The sequence below is a fragment of the Periophthalmus magnuspinnatus genome, chromosome 4, assembly GCF_009829125.3.
Source record: "Periophthalmus magnuspinnatus isolate fPerMag1 chromosome 4, fPerMag1.2.pri, whole genome shotgun sequence".
Classification (NCBI taxonomy): Eukaryota; Metazoa; Chordata; class Actinopteri; order Gobiiformes; family Gobiidae; genus Periophthalmus; species Periophthalmus magnuspinnatus.
The window spans coordinates 6,972,563-6,991,629 of record NC_047129.1 but is presented as its reverse complement, the minus strand read 5'-3'; the positions used below and the strand labels follow the sequence as shown (position 1 = coordinate 6,991,629).

Here is a 19,067-nt window from a genome sequence, read left to right as displayed (position 1 = left end):
GATCACATGTTGCCTTCGACTACCCTGGCACTGGATCCTGTGGGGTTTCGGCCCTCACCCTTTTTTTTTTTCCTCTTTAGTGTCACTCATGCGGTGGGAAGACAGGGCGTGCATATTAACCACCCCAGGGCTAGCTCTGGGGAGCAGAGTGTGGCTACCTAAGAATATCTTGGACTCATCTGCGCTTTTGGTACTTGGGGTTTTCTGTGCCACAACCCAACTGTTCAAGCCCTTTTATCAACCGCCAGGGTCTTCACTGGATGGGGTTATAGAGACTAATAACACATTTTAAGACTTCTGTATTACTGCGGTCACAGCTGTCTGATCATTCAAACCATTAAGAACAATTGCAGCTAATTCACTTAGCTGACAGGCTGTCATCATGCTATACACACCATCAAGCCATTAATCACGTTTTTACACTAAATTTATTGAGAAGAATTTTCTTCTTCAAGTTCAAGAGAATAATTAGGCTACTTAACACATTTTCAGATCCAGCTCAACTATCTGGTAATTCTGACAGCACTTACTGGGTGAGGTCTGATGTGCTCAAATGCATTTTCAAAAGGATTTTTACTTCTCATCATGTGAGCCAACTTGTATGAATTTCAATTTATGAAAGCAATGCAACTTGACTTTGTTGAAATAACAGCTTAGCACCGAGACTCAGTTCTGTTTGCCAAACTTTTGTGACATACATTTTAAAATACCAAATGAATGGTCACAAAAAATAAATTATTCATGTAATATTGTAGAAATGAATGTCCATGCCCATAGCCTTTTTGATTGACTGAGAAATTGCCTTGTTGATGTTAAATCAAAAGACTTTGAGACTCTTCCCATACGCATGGTCATCGTTTTAAGATGAAATTATATTAGACACAAATAAAGTCTGTCAGTGTTTTGGGTGTTGTCCGTTCCCCTTTTCCCCTGTTGCTCACACTAACCTGTAAATCACTGAAATGCACGAGGTTTGGGTGTGACTGAACCCCGTGGCACGCGCGTAGCAGCGCGCCTTGCCCTTCCCTGCACGTTCACCTCAATGCGCTGTGAGCGTCTGGACCACTTCACTTTCTGATTGCAGACTTCAGCCTTTGATCAGACGCGGCTGCTGCGGACAAAGAAACCTAAAGTTAATCAAGATTAACTCATCGGGGACCGAGACCGGATATTCTGTCGCCTACACAATAAAAGCTGCAGATTTTGTCGTGCGTAAAGCAGCCACATAGTAGTAGTACAGTTGGCACAGGGGCGCAAAGGGTGCATTGCACCCTCATTTAAACGCGTTCGCTTCTTCATTTGAGGCATGGTCAATATTTATATTGAAGAGCATTGATTTTGCGCCCCTTTAAAACTCAAATACGCCCTCAGTTAGTTGTAGATTCTCCACTGTGTATTGGATATAAATTTAATCCTTACAACTGCCCTTTTACAAATTTTAAGTAGAGGCACTTTAAAGCAGTGAGATGTTCATCCAGTGTGAGTGGTATTTAATGTATGATCTGAATTGACATCTCGCAGAATGGATCATCTACATTTTAAGACGCGCATCAGTGGCAGGTTTAATTTGAAAACGGGCCGGGATGCACTCCGCTGCTTGAGTCTTGCGCCGTGACAAAAGCAGCTGTGCGCTCCGCTCTCACACATCCAGCATGCAGCACTCTTCATAAATACTCTGACCAGCGTCACAGACAGTAGAGTGCGCGCCCACGCTGGATCTGCTGTCACCGTTACGCACAAACTTGTATCGAAACTTGAGCCTCCGCAGATCAAACTCGCTGGCAAAAGGCAAAATGGGATTTTGGGGCAACGCGTGTCGTTTTACGCACAACTCTCCATTCATGATTTACCCGTTAGTAAAGTGGAGAAGAACGTTTGGGCGCGTAATTGGACTTGGTCGGTCAATGTCAGCGTGAAATGAGAAAGCACAACGATGGTTTTAACAGTGAATTAACTATGGGTGCGCACGTTTTGGAGTCCAACTCCAGCGGCAACTTGACCCCAGCTGTGTCCGAGCCTGGGACACTCTTCCCGGGTTATCTGGTGATGATCTTGTCCGTGCTTATGGTGACTCTGGTGGTCGTGGTAGTCGCGGGGAACGCGCTGGTCATCATGGCTTTTTATTGTGGATAAAACCCTGAGAACTCAAAGCAACTACTTCTTTCTGAACCTTGCCATATCAGATTTTCTCGTGGGTGAGTTGCTTGCCTTCTGCTATTCTTTGTGCCACCCCTTGTCTCTCGTTTGGCACATTTCGTGTCTTTTGTTCTTTTCAGTGTGAATGAAAAATCACGCCTTAAAACATGCATGTGATTTTAGTGGGATTAATTACAGTATGCCTCAGTTTGTGAATTTGCTAGTTTGGGTGACCCTTATTGTCCTTCATTATTAATTTTATATTTTTTATTTGTAAAACAAAAAAGAAAATCATTATCAATCTTCAATTGACACATTTATTTTGACAAAACACACCAAATTATCCTTTCATTTATTGAGATTGACATGTACTTTAATGGGGCCACATGTGCAGACAGTTCTTTGTTTGAAATGCACTGCAGAGGAACATTTTGGTCACTGGTTCACTTGGTTGAGCTGCTGGTTTCGCACATGAATTGTGACTTGTGGCACTAGGGTGAATCATCCTGCAGCCTGTATATGCATATCTGTTTGTTCCATGTACAGGTGCCTTCTGCATCCCAGTCTACATCCCATACAACCTGACGGGCCGCTGGATGCTGGGCAAAGGGCTCTGCAAGGTGTGGCTGGTCATGGACTACCTGCTCTGCACCGCCTCTGTCTTCAACATTGTGTTAATTAGTTATGACCGGTTTCTGTCAGTCACCAGAGCAGTAAGTAAACACACATGTATCTTTAGTATAGAGTCTCATTTGTGTGTATGAGATAAAACTCACTCAAAGAGTCATTATTATATTTTGAACCACAGAACTTTTTTTCTACAAAAATTCCTATATTACAGATGGTGCCTTTGCTGACATTGCACACAATAAATGCAACATACTGTGCACCTTACCACTAATAGTCCATGTGTCACTCTTAGGGGAGTGTGTATTTTGTCCTCTCCTCCAGTCTTTCACAGAGGTCTCCATAATTCTATTCCAATACTGAACAGCGCAATTAATTTGCTCCACAAATATTGCCAGGGCAAACAGTGGCAGATGACTTGTCAATCTATACAGCCATAAGCATACACCGCACTCTCTCTTTTTAAATAAAGCATTTTGACACCGTGCCCTATATATTCTGTCTCTATAGACCGATGTGGAGTTCTCTTGTTAGGCTCCATCCCTCCATGTAACAGGCTGTACCTCATCTATCAGGCGCAGGAAGGCGGATTTATATTTGAAATGGGATGCCTTTTTGCCAAACAATGCACACTCAAGCAGGGAGCCAGAATGAATTAATAGCCCCATGGAGTGGCTCCTCTTTATAATGCATTTGATTTGATGCCCAAGTGGATTTGTAAAGTTGCTTATTAACCACAGGGACAATTAGCGGCATCATTGTCTTGTAGGCAGATACCCAGCTGGTACAACTGCAGCGATGATTTTAGGCAACGAATGGATAAAAACCCCACAACAAAAGACAGAGTGGTAAATAGAGGAGACCATTTAATGACAGACTTTAGACTGGTAGAGGTAAAGTGCAAGCGTGTGTGCACAGAAAGTGTTGGGTGGTAGGGAGGAGGAGTGAATCTCAGAAACCAGATGTCTCTTTCACACTTTTGTGTTGCACTGGTGAATGCGCTCCGAGCCTGACATTCCCCTCTCTCTTTAGCTCCAGTGACACACGGCGTCATGAGTGGGTTTTATTTACACAGGCTGAGATGGCTCTGAGCAGAGGCAGTGCATTTGTCAGTGTGTATAGGAGCCTTTAGCAGGAGGAAAAATGAGTGTATTAAATAAGCACTGATGACTCTTGTGTCCTCTATCTGTGGCAGGTCAAATACAGAGCGCAGAGGAACATGACCCGGCAGGCGGTGCTCAAGATGGTGGCTGTGTGGGTGCTGGCCTTCCTCCTGTATGGCCCTGCCATTATCTTCTGGGAGTCTGTGGTGGGACAGAGCGTCGTCCCATCTCACGAGTGCTATGCTGAGTTTTACTTCACCTGGTACTTCCTCCTTAGCGCCTCCACCTTTGAGTTCTTTGCTCCATTTATTTCTGTGGCTTTCTTCAATCTCAGCATCTACCTGAACATCCATCGCAGGAACAAGAACAACAGTGCCTGCTCCGAAGAGGAGCCCAAGCCCGAGCCCAGCCCCAGGAAGCACAAAGAGACAGTGGCATGGTCCGTGTTTTTTGTCAAAACTCGTAAAGTGTCATCGAGTGAGCCCACTGCCATATCAGCGGTCATCGAGCATGATGACGTACTGTCACCCTCCTCTAGCGGAGAGCCCACCACCTCTCAGATATTCTTACAAAGCGAGAGGTTTTCCCCCAAAAGGAAAAACTCCCGGCTGTTCCAACCTACAGCTTCATGCATTGCCCCAGCACGAAGGGCACCGGGGTCTCGGCTTTCTCGAGACATAAAGATTGCTAAATCGCTTGCGATAATTGTGTGCATATTTGGAATTTGCTGGGCCCCATACACTCTCCTAATGATCATCCGTGCAGCATGCAGTGGGGAGTGTGTGGAGAACTACTGGTATGAGATGACTTTTTGGCTGCTATGGCTGAACTCAGCCATCAACCCCTTCCTGTACCCTCTATGCCACAGCAGTTTCCGAAGGGCTTTCTCCAAGATCCTGTGCCCCAAGAGACAATCAGTCCAGCCTCAAATCGAGATACAATCCTGTTAGAGGAAATCAGTTGCACTTCCATTCTTTATGAATGCAGTATTGTACGTTGTGTGGTCAAAAACACTGTAAAAAAAACACTGTTCTTCCATTGAAAAAAAGACAATTTCCGATATAAAAGAAATGTTTGCATCAAAGACAATATTGTGGGATAGCAATAAAAAAGAGGGAGAAGAAACTGCACTTTTAGTATAAGTTAATATTTCATAATAATAGGCTAAGGCCGTTGGCTTGAGAGTCACCTTAAAGAGCAGATGTAAGTGGGCTTGATTAAAGGCTTGTAGGCCGGATGTCAGACATTTTAAGATATGCCTTCTTGTGCTGTTTCAAATGTGCACTCACCTTCGGCAGAAGGCAGACAATCTTTTGTGAGAGCAGTGGCATACCTAAGGCTTTATATGCGCTAAGGCAGAGATCATTATGCATAGGAGAGCAATTAGCATAATTTAGGCTAAGATATTATATAGTAGTATGCACAGCAAAGTTTTCAAAATGGTGACTGCTTGTGTGGATGAAAAAGCACAGTTGGAGTTGACAATGGCGTTTAGAGTGTTTTTTTTACAGCAGCCATGAAGAAACCACAAGCTGTTATCTGTAATGACAACCAAACTGACATGAAGGATTTTAGCCGCCTTGATTTTTTTTTCTTCAAGATCGCACAGTACATTCTTGCTAAGATAATTACATTGCTTTCAAGATTCAAGCTTTTGCAGCAATATAGAGATTAACATGGGAAACTATGAAGCACTTAAGTAAAAGAATAAGCTTTATTTAAAGACTGACTATTGCGTGTAATACAACCATAGTGGTGTGTCATTTGTGAAAAGGGCCCATACAGGGACAGAGTGGATATCTGCACTTCTTTAAAATACTCTATTGTTCATGTTGATGTTTAAAAGTGTACAGCACTATAAAAAGAAGACTTTTTTGTATAGTAATATCTATGCCAAGATAGTTTGTGGTGTTCCTAAAGCACATTATTTATTCAAAGAAGTTTTACAACAGAAGCAGCTATAAGCTACTTGACTTGACTTTGTACATCTCTTGGCTCTGAATGTTTGTCAGTGTAAGTAGCCAAAGAAATAATAAAGATGGAAATGCCTAAGGTTATGAAAGCTTGAGACTTGAGTGTGGATGTGTTTACTTTATAATCAATGGGTAACGTAATGTTCTCCATACTTCACATGTTATATCAGATTACTTTATGCCCATGGTTCTCAACCCTTTGTCCTTGAAATGCCCCCTGCTTGTGCCAGACACAACCGAGGCTCCTCTGCTCCAAAAACTCAGCCTGTATCAGTAATCAAATGCTTATATATAACTTCATATTTAGACAAATAGCAGTTTGAATTGGATTGTCCAACATTGTGCACCTTCTTTTGCCATGCAGACTTATTTTTTTTATTTTAAATTTCTGTTCATCTCAGACTTTGACCAATTTCACAGGTTGAGAACCACTGTTTTAGGTAGTCTGGAGTGGTGTCTCAGTGTCCAGTGCATAAAAAAGTGTCTTCACGACATTTATTGTGTAAAACATTGTACACATCAATAGTTAGAAAAGTAGAAATAAAAATGAATATTAGAATATTCCTGCATTGCTATGTATGTGGAGGATTAGGTAGATAACAGCTTTATTAAATTTAATGACATAATCCAGAATCCTGTTTTAAAGTTTCTTTTACTTTTATGCTGTTATATTCTGAGCAGAGATGGATGAGTTAGAGGTAAACCAGTTGTCTTCTTTTTCAGTGCCGTTGGACTTGAGATAGGAATTACCATGGAAAGAGTTTAGAAGTACTATATACACTGTTTTTAAATACAAAAGTTACAATACTGAACCATATTAACTCATTTGTTATTCTGGTCTAACTGTCCCCAGGCTTTGAACTTGCATTCGCCCTATCCAACGAGCTGTACAGCCTGGCTGTTTGCACTTATTTTTTGCCTCAAATTTGTATTTTTGCTAGATGAAGATCTACAGAATATTTGATTTATGAAAGCTTGGCAAATTTCTAAAATGTATTTGTGTGTATTGTTACTCATACATACAGTTTGTCGAGTCATATAACTAAGCATTTTTGGTTACATCTACAGTCCTCACAGTAAAATTGTGTAATTATTCACTTTTTTCAACTTTCCTCTGAAAATTGGACTTCTTAAATTCTTCTGCAGTTGCCTGGCAACTCCATCTGCAGCATCAAGAGTAGGAAATACACTTAAACAGATTAAAACAGAAAGTAAAATATTTCTGAATGATGAGGGGCATGAATAATGACCTATATTTTGTCTCAACTGTGCCAATAATACTCTTCAGTCTTTTGAAGAAGGCTAATTGGGAATATGGACATGGATTGAACTTGAAAAAGTGTAATGTTATTTATTTATTTACTGAAAATGGAGAATTGTTACATTTCAAGCCTAACTAATTACATGCCCCAAGAACCAATTTGCAGACCTGTCCCTAACATCAAACAGACAACAACAAACTGTGAGACAAGGATAATGACAAGGACAAACAGAAAACACAAAATAGGCATACATTTTAGGCATACACTAACAAAGGTGACACATTTGAGAACTAGTTTTTGTCTGATCATCAGTGTTTTGGTGGTAGCCATATGGATGTAAATAAGAAGTCATTTTAGCATATTAAATGTGTCTTTTATCTGTTAACAAATAACACACAAGTAGGAGACACAAGTGACTAAACAGTTTTTTTTTTTTTTTTTTTCATATTTCCAAAATGAGACAATGAATTGGAAAAAAAAAGTAGTGAGACTCCTTTGGGATTCCAAATATCCGGGAAACACAGCCGGCTCGGGGCCAGCTGGGAATTTGTGACAGTATTTAAGAGCAAAAGCAGAACCTCTGAGAAAACCATAGGGAACACAGTGAAGCCAACACTTCATTATACATAAGCCAACTGATACTGTAATGTCCGGGCACTTTGCCTATAGATAGTATTCAGTGGACTATGTAATTATCAGGAATCATCATTAGGATTTACATTACTAATTTATTTTATTATTTAGTATTTATTTAGTGTACTTTTCTTTTTCTTTTTTCTTTTCAAAAAATCATGTGATCAAACTATGTGAGAGCACGTAGTGTAGTGCTTAATGGGGTGGGTGGGGCTTTGTCAGGGAAGCCTCATAAAATCAGTGCCATAGAAGACATGCATGAGACATAACTCAACTTCCAAGATTTTAATTTGTTTTGGAGTCCACACTCTAAATAATCCTGCATAAAATATAGCAGTATTTGTATTTTCAAGTTGTTCTTTTATAATCGAGTGTTTATTTGACCTTGTTTTATCTTGTCAATAATCTATCCACTAAAGCAATAGCATTTAGTAGAACATCAGGTCATTATGTTATCCCAATGTATGCAAGCATTCACTTACCAGCACCCACATAAGGTTCACACATTTTCTTTCTTAAAATAGCTGCCATGTTGCCTGAGCATTCGGATAGAGGAGTGCAGTCTTTTTGTTTTTGTCAGTGTGTGTGACAGAAACCCTTGGGATTCATGGATTCTGCTAGTGTTGAATGATAGCGCCACATGCCCTTTGACCCCATGTCAGGAGCTGTTTAAAAGCTCCTGTCGCGTTACTGTAAGGTGCGGAGTCACTCTGGAGTGCAGAAAGACAAGTGAGAACATATGCTTTTCAATAAGACTTTTCAGGCAAGTATCATGGTAACCGACATCCACATTTTTGTGGTTATCATAAAAGACAGAAATTGTGAACTTAAAGGTGCACTATGTAACTTTTGCCAAGAATGATATCACAAACAAGTGATGCAACCAAGCTAAGTAACTGGTCAAATATGTTGAAAAGCAGACCTGCTCATGGTAAAAATGCAGGTTTTTCAAGGCAGTGAAAACACCTGTACTTGTTTAATACAACTTTAATGATATCCCATATGCTGTTCCAGGCTGATCATGGACGTCCCTATGAGGAATCAGCCACCTACTTTTGAAACTTTCGAAAAAACTGAGAGGTTCTGGATCATCTCCATGTTGAGGACCAGCAGCTTTACTTCAATATCTTCCCAGCTGACAGAACTTCTCACCCTTTTTCTATGAAGGACTCCACCACTTCTGAGGGAAACTCAACACTTCAGCATCTCGGACACTGGACCCATGTCAAATGAAATGTCTTCTTATACAGCCAACATAAAAATACATGTTGACAAATCACCCACGCTGTGAGTATAAATTAATGTCTAACTGTCAACCTTGGAGGCGAAGACATCCTAATGTGGTGACTGCTTCTTTGAAAGGATCATCCCCCTCAAAAAACTACAAAGACTTCACCTTGCAATGTCAGCAACAAATCACATCATACGGAGACACACATTTGGACAAGCATAATACAGTCCTTGCTTTGAACACTGTGAGATGGTTGCTTCTCAAAACATACTTGGAAATAAACTTGATGGCAGAACAAGAAGTGGGTTTTTCGACGTGGCCAATTTGGGTACATTTTTCCAAAGGTCAGAGGAGGATGAGATGAATAGAGAAGGTTTGGCAGACCTGTGTAGAGCCTCAGCTGGACTTGCAAATAGAAAACAAATTGCTCGCTGCTCGTATTGACATTGTTCCAGTGCGCAACGGGAGACTTAAGACCCAATAGTTACAGGCGTCAAACTGAAAATCCCAGTCAGTTCACAAATCCAAACGATGTGTTTTGTGATTGGTGCTATGCTAATGTAAATGATATCAGATGCATAGTGTGCGTACATCTATGGAAAATTTGTATTAGTCTCTACAGCAACTGCTAGATTATTTATACTGCTGTGGGCATACATTTACTCAAGTTACACAAGTTAAAAGAACTCCCACAATAAAATCAATGTTATTAAGTTAAGTTATAGGTTATTGTTCCTGTGGGAAATGTGTGTGTGTGTCAGGTGAGAGCAACTGACTATGCCTCTGTGCTGCCTGTGAGTGCTGGGGTTCAGATCACTTTCAATAGGAAAATACTATTGTTAATATGCATATTTGTGTTTACTGTATTGTTCATTAACCTGAACGACCTGGGGTGATGTTTGCGTATTTTCTAAATGAGAAAACAAGTTTAGCAGTAGACCTCCATGCAGAGGACCCAACCCGGAGACCTCTATGAGATAGGCCCTCATGTGACTTATCTCCATTCACTGGTCCCTAAAAGTAAATAAACAGGGGCCATGCTAAAAGTCCGTGAAAGTCGACTGTTTCCTAGCTGATGTTTTCAATGTGTTTTATTCAAGACAATCCTAAACCCTTTTCCTAACCTTAACCATCACAGCTCTGCACCTAAACTTAACTAGACTCAGGACATATATGTTATTATGCCTGTTATTTACACACTTTTGGGCAGTTACATATCTGTTTTTTGTTTGTGACAACATGTTTTAAACAGCTAATTAACCTACACAAGCAGAGTAGGGCAGAGACAACACTAAGCTAGTTAATTTGAAACTAGAAATGAATTGGGGATTAAATGTATTTGAAGTGCTTTTCTCTAAACAATTTGAAATGAGCTTTATCAACTTTAATGACTTTTAATAGACAATTAACTAAGGCAACAACTGTTTAAGCAGTTTAATTAAGTTGTTAATCTGTCCTTTACCCCCTGAAAAGATCAATTCAAACTGCATCTGTGTCTGAACCCTATGGAGTACAGACAAATGGCTGGACTCACTGTGAAGCTGTAGTTTTGCCCTCTGCTGTCTGATCTGCTCTCATTATAAGTGGGAACAAGCTATGCACAGAGGAGCGTCAGACTGCAAATCAGGCCTGAATTTTTTTTGGTAAATATAATAGGTATATATAATAGGTATATCTGGTGTCCGAGGGGATCGTCTGATGGTAGATTGAACATTTGTTGAGTCCTGACAATTCCCATGTCAAAGCTGAAGCATATCTCACAAAAAATTAGATCAGGTTAAAAAAAAAAAAAATCCAGGCATAATTTATATAAAAGGCCTATTAAATCTTTATGAGTTTGTAGGTTTGTAGTACATGACAGCTGTCCATTCTTCTTTCACGTGCCATGGGCTTCATAGTTCCAAATTGCAGACAGTAAGAAATTCAGAATTCTTGAACTCACAAGGTTATAAAGTAAACTGAAAAGAAAAACGGTGAGAGACGTGTTGTTGGAGGTGCGTCCTGGTAGAGGTCTGCGCTGTAGGGTCTTCTGGTGGGAGGTCTGCAGCCAGAATCTTGAGGAAAACTGTCTTTCTCCCCTCAGTAAGACATAATCAAATTATTAAATCTGAAAATCTCCAACTGATGGGTTTCGGTTTCCTACATTGTACTTTGCCATGAAATATCTAAAAGGTAAATTAACAAATGTTGAACTTGATCATTTCTGTTAGTGACTACATCCAAGAATTCGCTGTGTTACAAAGAAAATCTGCCCCATCTGTTTTAAATGACTGGCCAAGAATATTGTGGTGTCATCTGAAACCCAGCATTAGACAGTAATAAACTATTTTGAGGACTTTTGAGGGCATTCACTCTGAAAGTAGAGTAATACTACTACTACTACATTGATTTTTATTTCTGCCACTATTACTGCTACCACTATCTTGAATTCGGGAGCAGAGAGCAAGAGGAAATATATATCAACAAGCACCGCCCTCAAAAATGAAAATAGTAATATATTCTTAAGAAAGTGTGCTAACTAAACTGTGCATAACTGGGCTTGCTCCACTGTTGCTCAGCTCACAAAAGCGTTTTTCATTCAGCTGAAAAACAATTGCAATCCTCAAAGCGCGTTTCACTTTTAAGTCTGTGATGCAACATGGCAGTCAGTTACAAAGGCCACATCTGCTCTTTCAGTCCTTCCTGGTACTTACAATGAAACCACATCATTATAGCGACGGAAACGAGAAGATTCTGTAAACTATTTGTTTTGTTTGTTTGTTTTTTTTTTTGGGGGGGGGGGGGGGGGGGGGAATCACTACCAATAATACAAACAGTTGCTTTTCATTTTATTTCCTGCTGAGAAGAAGTGTTATGAGCCTATACAAGCAGCTGCGATTGACGTACCACTTAGCCACTCTCCATCATGGATCTCACTTCTCTAAATGATTTATGATGTTGCACAGGCTCCATTTTTCAAAACAGACACAATGTAAGTGTTACAAACATCCCAGGGCTCAACAATGTAAATGGGCATCGACTATCCTCACCCTCACCTTATCCCACAAATGCTAATTGCGAATATTGAGACGTTCCACAAGAAGCTCTCAGCACAAGAGGTCAATCAAACGTGACTCTTTCAATCATTAATTTCATTGTGGCGCACTGCTGTGGGCTGCTTTACTGGCTAATTGCCAACACTACTTTTTAAATTGTAGGTCAAAGTCGTCAGAAAGTTATGGTGGAGTTTAAGAAGATGTATCTCAAAGGGATTAGACTGCATAAAGAAATGTACTTGTAATTTTGCTAAGTTATCAATTGTTATGGCATATTTATAGTGTAAGTACATCATGACAGTATTTATAGCTAAAGTTGTAGATGTGGCGATGCTTTTACTTCCACTTGACAATCAATAATCATTTATTTTCAACTTCAAGCCAAACTAATTGATTGCAAAATGAATGGGCTTGGCATATGTTTTGATTGACACACCCTGCAGCCATTGTTTATAATTACAAATGATTTTTCTGCTGCCAAAGCTATGCACACTGATTATGTTATCTTCAGTTTGCCCACCTGTAGTAACAGAGGTAGCAGCAGTAGTAGCAGTAGTAGTAGTAGTAGTAGTAGTAGTAGTAGTAGTAGTAGTAGTAGTAGCAGTAGCAGTAGTAGTAGCAGTAGCAGTAGTAGTAGTAGTAGTAGTAGTAGTAGTAGCAAAACCTAGTAGACCTATGAAACTGCTCATACTCCATCGTGCTAAATAGAAAGGCAGCCCAAGTGCCCAGAGAGTTGGCCTACGGATCATAACCACTCAAATTTGCAAGCTAGCTAACATTTGGTTTAATGCAGCGCTGTGGGGGATACAGTTGACAGTCAAGAGGAACAAAATGGTGCTGAACAGTGTCCCTGTCCCAACCTTGGAGTCACCACAGGGACAGGTTCATGTCATATGGGCACTTTCAAATCTGGCAACGTTGCTTTTTTATGGCCGTATTGCAGTGGGAGAACCACAATCCCCATGTAAAGGCAGGATGTTTCTGTAATATCCAGTTTATACATCTGGCCACACTTACCTAGCTGCATTTTCCCCACTAACCTTATGCAACACAATTACAGCAGAAAAGCAACAGTTTTATTCAGACAACTGGATCAGAATGAGGATACTAACGCTGCTTAAACTTCCAATTTTATCTGATAATGTATTTATTGAAGATGTAGGCTTATGTCAGAGGCAGTGTGAGTACTGCTTCATGCCATAGTTTATTTACTGAAAGTGTAGGCTTTTGTCAGACAAGATAAGAGATATTTTATTCCATAACTGTGTGCACAACTGTAACTACTACAATTGTGTGCAAAGAGGTCAACTCTAGTTACCAGTTTCCCATCACATTGGCTTGGCCATGGATGAACACAAGTACAGTGTCAATGGTCATTTCAGTGCAATCTTTAACTAATCCACCCTGGGCTGACTGACTGATGACCATTGATTATTATAAATTGATGTAGAGCCACACTGTAGGCAGCCCTACTGACCATTTGCACACAAGCAGTGGACTGAAACTAAACACATTAGCCTACAACTACTTCTAATACTACTACTACTACTATGATAACATAATCAGTAACATATATGTCTCAGCATGAGTCCATTCAAGTGTACAAAAAGTGACTGACCCTCCAGCATTACCATACTTTTATGTAGCACGTAATTTCATGGTTTTGAATATATTTTAACATTAAACTGTGACGGTAAATGTTTGTCATATCATTTCATAATCGTTTCCTTTTAAAATGTGACACAGCTGAATTCATTTTGATTACACACGTGGTAGGTCTTGGCCGTTGTTATATGGGAATCTCAGTTATAGAAAATATATCACATGAAATTATAACATTCATTTGTGTATTCTGGCTCTGAAAATGTAATGAACATTTAAAATAATATAAAACATTACAATGGCCAACCACAGCAAGTATTTGACTTGTAGCTTTGTGCTCATTAGAAATACAGGGGTAGGCAGTGGATAAAAGCAAAAAGGCCTCAAAAACATCGTTTCAGATCATGAATCTCACTGTTCAAAAACCGAACAGCATCGGTCAACAGAAAAAAAATAAGTTGCTCTTAAATAATGCCTCAATGTTACACTTATCTAGTTGAATAAAGCCTGAGCAATCATAACAGCTTAACTAAAAACAGAAATGCAATTATTGGTATTGTTGTTTCAGCTTTGGTTATGGAGCTCAGCAGTGATGACCTGCCCCTGGTTACGGAAGTACATTTTCCATAATTTTTTCTCATGGACTAGACGAAAAAAATATATATTAAAAGTTTTAAAGTTTGCTCAAGGTTAATCACCTATGTGGTAACTAATAACCACAAGACCTATAATTTTGTTTAAAATCAATTTCTGAAACTTTCTAAACTGCTAAGTTATTTAAAACATTTTCCTGAATGTTAAGTTTTAAGTTCTTTTTGTGCTCACTGGGCTTAATACTGGTACATTAAAATTGGTTCATGGACGCAGTTGTCTCAGAAGAAATGTCCAGAGCAAGTTCCTCTTCTAAATTGAAGGTGGGTGGTTCAATTCAAAGTTATTTAAGGCACTGTACGTGTCTTAAAAACCTGAAAGACAGAACTGGTTCATTTTAAATGGTTTGCAGTGATCAATATTTATTCCTCACTTTCCTAACACATTGCTAGCATCCTAATTATTCATCACAGCAAGTTTGATAAATGTTTTCACAACTTTCACAGACCAGCGTTATGTCATCATGGCAATACTCACAGCAACTGTTAAAAGTGCACTTCCTGGTTAGTGAATGGTTAAACATATTGTTTAATCGTTCACTAAACAGGAAGTGCACTTTTAACAGTACTTCTCAGTACTTCAGCTGTACTTGGACACCTTATTGCACCCTGCCCAGTTTTACTTCTGACTGCTACTGACCCACCCTTTTGTTGTCTGGCATTTCAACTAAAATTCCATTCATTTCAATGGAGAATCAGAGAAAATCTGATATAAAGTAAGTTGATTTGTGTAAAATGTTCAATGTTCATGTGCACCAGCTAGTCAACAATACACTCTGGGTTTGTAGTCTGTACATAACTTATTTGGTATTGAGCTCCCAATGCAAAATCCCACAACCACAAAAAGAGACACAGATAATTGTAGTGGCCGTAGCACCTTTTTTGATAAGGTAAATAGGCAAGACACGTCCCTTAACTTTAGTGACTGTGTAGAGTAAGGTGTGTGTACGTTGTGTAACTTGATAGAGGTGTAAATTTTGGTGGACAAAAAAAAAATAGACCAATATCTTCTGTGTGATTTACACTATCCACTGCAGCACAAACTCGGCATGATCTGTACACTATAACACAGAGCTCAAGTGCCCACAAACACAGAGGGAAAAGTTAAGGAGGAACAACACACGGAGAAAGCCCTCTCTGCCTGTGGATATCCAAAATGGCCCTTTAATAGATCTAAGAGAGCTAAAAAACAAAACAACAGGGAATCTGAACCCAGAAGGAAAGGTGTAAATATTCCTCACACAGCAGGTGTATTTGAAAAACTTCAGAGAATTTTCAGACAGTTTGTGATTTTGGTCTATTTCAAACCTACAAACACTTTAAGACAGAAACTGGTTCTTCCAAAGGACAAAACCCTGAGCCATAAACAAAGTAATGTGTCTACTCCAGTGAAGAGTGCAGGGACACAAGAGAATGTACCAACACCAACGTGAGAGCTCCTCTGGACCCCAGTCTGCTGTACATCTCCATCTCAAAGACACTAACCACTCCTTTGAAGATAGTGAGGTACAGATCTGAGCCAGAGAAAAAAAATGGTTTGACAGGAGAGTTAAAGAAGAATATTTTTTTGTGAGGAAAGACAGTCCTTCCTTAAACAGGAATGGGGGCCTTAGACATCACCTTAGACATCTCCCAGTATATAACTCCATCCTCAGACCCAAAGCAATCAAAGGAAACAAAGAGAACAATAGAGAGAGCCATTAGGCCCATTATGGCTGAATGTAGGCTCATTTAGGCTGAAACTATAAACAATAGCTGTTTTCAGTGTAGTTATCTCCTCCCTTCAGACAGATATAAGGTGGTGTCCACCAGCAATCTGACCAGAACTGAAGAAGCAGCTTGGGTGAGCAGCAAAATGTACAACTTTTTGTCCAGTTGACAGATTTAACTTTGGCTTTTACTATGGCTCAGACCTGGAGGACTGAGGGATTACACAGACAAACTTGAAATGTTTTAAGTACAGCTTATTCATAGAGCGTAAAGAAAATGTTTTTTGTTTGTTTGTTTTCTAAGAAGGCATTACAATATTTTTCCAATAATACGCATTTTTGTTACCTTAAAGCAGGTTTCGAGTTCTACAGCACAGCAAGGTTTTGTTGCAGCCTTTCTTGCTCGACAAACCAAAGAAAGAAAACAGAAAAAAATCGGTCTTCTTAAAATGTCAAAGGGATTCTTGCAACACTCCCACATCACACTGGAGAACAGAGGCTGCATTTTCAGAACCTAAATCAAACATCTGATTTTAGCACATAACTTAGGCCTTACTAGATCAGGTTTAACTTAAAGCTGCACCGTGTGACTTTTTTGGTGGAGAATCTGCCACTGTGTCCATGCAAATGTTACTGTTTTGCCTAGAAAGTTCCAAAGCATGACATTAAACTTAATTGTCTTCATGGAGAAAAGCAGGTGACGCCACCAAGCGGAGCATTAGTAGATATGCGTAATGTCTTATTAAAGAAAGATTCCAAGTAAAGCAATACAATTTCCACGGAGTAAAGCAGGTGACAGACATTGCACGAGAAAAGTTACATAGTGTGCACCTTTAAAACAGTATGCAGAAAGCCTGAATCTTACATAAAACAGCTGTAAATGCACAAATGTTGAATGCGATCGTTTTCTATTAGTGATTATACCCAAGAACTCACTGTGTTGGAAAAAAAATCTGCATTTTAACAATATTCATTTTAGCTGCCCCCATCTGTATTAAATATGATTGGACTATGGAATGTTGTGATGTCATCTGAAACTCAGCAATAAAACCATTTATAATACCCCACCCCACTGTTTGAGACCCACTGCACTGTTACACTAGATTTTATCCCTCTGGAGTAACACCATTTATGACACCTTAAACTAAATCAGCCTTTGCACTTTCCATCAAACTCTTACAACACCTGGGATTTTGCACTTCATTGCTAGTCATCTTTTCCAACTTCAGACCATTTACAGCAGTTCAAGTTCAAGAGGTAATTTTGCAATGAGAGCAGTGAATTGGGAAAAACCTCATCCTAGCTATAATGCATTTCTTCTAATCCCACCCCAACACCCGCCACCCCAGCTCGCTTCATCTTTTTTATTGTCTCTGTCTCTCTCTTTCTCTCTCTTTCTCCCTGACGTTACCAAGTCTATCCCCAAATTTAGACTTTAGACTGCCAGGGAGCGAGACACTTGAATGGTGAAATAATGAGCCGCACATCGCTATAAGAAAGGCTACGTGCTATAATAGTCGCATCATGGGTGCTTAAGAGCGGACTAGACAGACGGATCCTGACAAATTGTACAGTGAAATCCAGCATTTTGAAGATGTACACCTGCAATTTTTTCTCCTTTCTATGGATATGAAGTAATTATTTAGTCAAGCCTACTCAGATCACTGACACATTGTAGACTCCAAGTTTCAGAATTTCTTTTTAAACTAAAGTAAAGATGGCACTAAATCCAGGAGGAAAAAAGCCAACTTCAGTGCTGGCTCCAATTGCTTTTCCTGGCACAAGTGGAATTACATTGTGGTTTAGATTCACAAAATCAGTCCATCTCATCTCTTCAAGCTTTAACAGTTTCTTTTGGGGGCTTAACAAACCCGTAACAACCTATTCAGAGCAGTTAAAGTGTGACAGATGTTTATTGACTTAATTTGTTGGGAAAATACCTGTTGTAAATATGAATTAATAAGAAATGTGGTGAAAGTTACAGGAGGTAAAGATTTCTAACACACTTTTTTTACTTACTTACTACTTTACTTCAAATATTACTGCAACAAAATTAGCTTCTGTTAGATTTTTGTGTCAATAACAATTTCTGTGAATATTAGAGGAGTCTACAACATGTTTGCTTGGTAATAGCTACAGATTTGCCAAACGCAATGTCATGATTTCCAACCAAGAAGTCAAATTTTAAACCTAAAACATGGCCAAACTGGAAAAACAAGTGTGACATTTTAGCTAAATCTTAAACATAATGATCTTAACTGGTCTAATCTGTCATATGCACTTAAAAGATATTCAAATATGAGTATAGTTACTTTGAAATAATATGACTTAGAGGTAAAAAGTTGTGGAACAATTGAAGGAAAAACCCATTTGGTGAACGTACTATATATAATGTAAAATCAACTCTTATGGGCAACCATGTTTTAAAAGTGTTCGCTCTTCATTAGCTCACTCAGAGAAGTATTATATGCCTGCATGTTTGAGTAGTCCCATTTCTAAAGCAATACAAAGTAAAGCTATAACATTACCATGGAGTAACGGACCCCACACTAGTGTAGCCTGCCTTTAAAATGCTATGCAGAAAGTCTACACCTTGTATAAAATACGATTCAAAGCTCAGAAAATACCTACTACTTTTCAACAGAATTTGTCAGCAAAATATATTTCTTTCTGTTTCGTATTAAAAGAATATAAACTACTATTGCTGGGGTTTAGAACATTTTGTATACACCAATAACATTTGACACAGATGGGAGCATATTTTTTTCTTTGTTAAATAGTGAGTTCTAGGGTCTAGTCATTAGGTTTACATATTGGATATTTCATGGCAAAGCACAATGTAATCAGTAGGGAAATCTGGCTCTTGGCCCTCATCTGGGAGTATAACATCATCACATTATAGGATCTGAAAACTACAGTATGGTTTTTGCACATAACAATATTGTAATATAGGATATTTATATCCATCCTAATTTGTATTGTATTTCTGTGTTATAGTGCATATATTATTTACAGTGGCACAATTTAACCAAAAATAGAACTGCATTATTTCTATAAGAAAATATAATATAATATTTAGATTTATTTGACTTAGGCTGATTAGCTC

The 19,067-nt window shown here is 39.1% G+C and overlaps 1 protein-coding gene across 1 annotated transcript; it reads left to right on the top strand.

Annotated features, from left to right (window-relative positions):
* The first annotated feature begins 1,589 nt into the window (after positions 1-1,589).
* Positions 1,590-5,273, top strand: LOC117370051 (histamine H3 receptor). Its single transcript, XM_033965406.2, is given in 4 exon segments — positions 1,590-2,118; positions 2,120-2,195; positions 2,683-2,849; positions 3,959-5,273. Coding segments are annotated over 4 exon segments (1,302 nt in total). The 5' UTR covers positions 1,590-1,917; the 3' UTR covers positions 4,817-5,273.
* Positions 5,274-19,067: the final 13,794 nt, after the last annotated feature.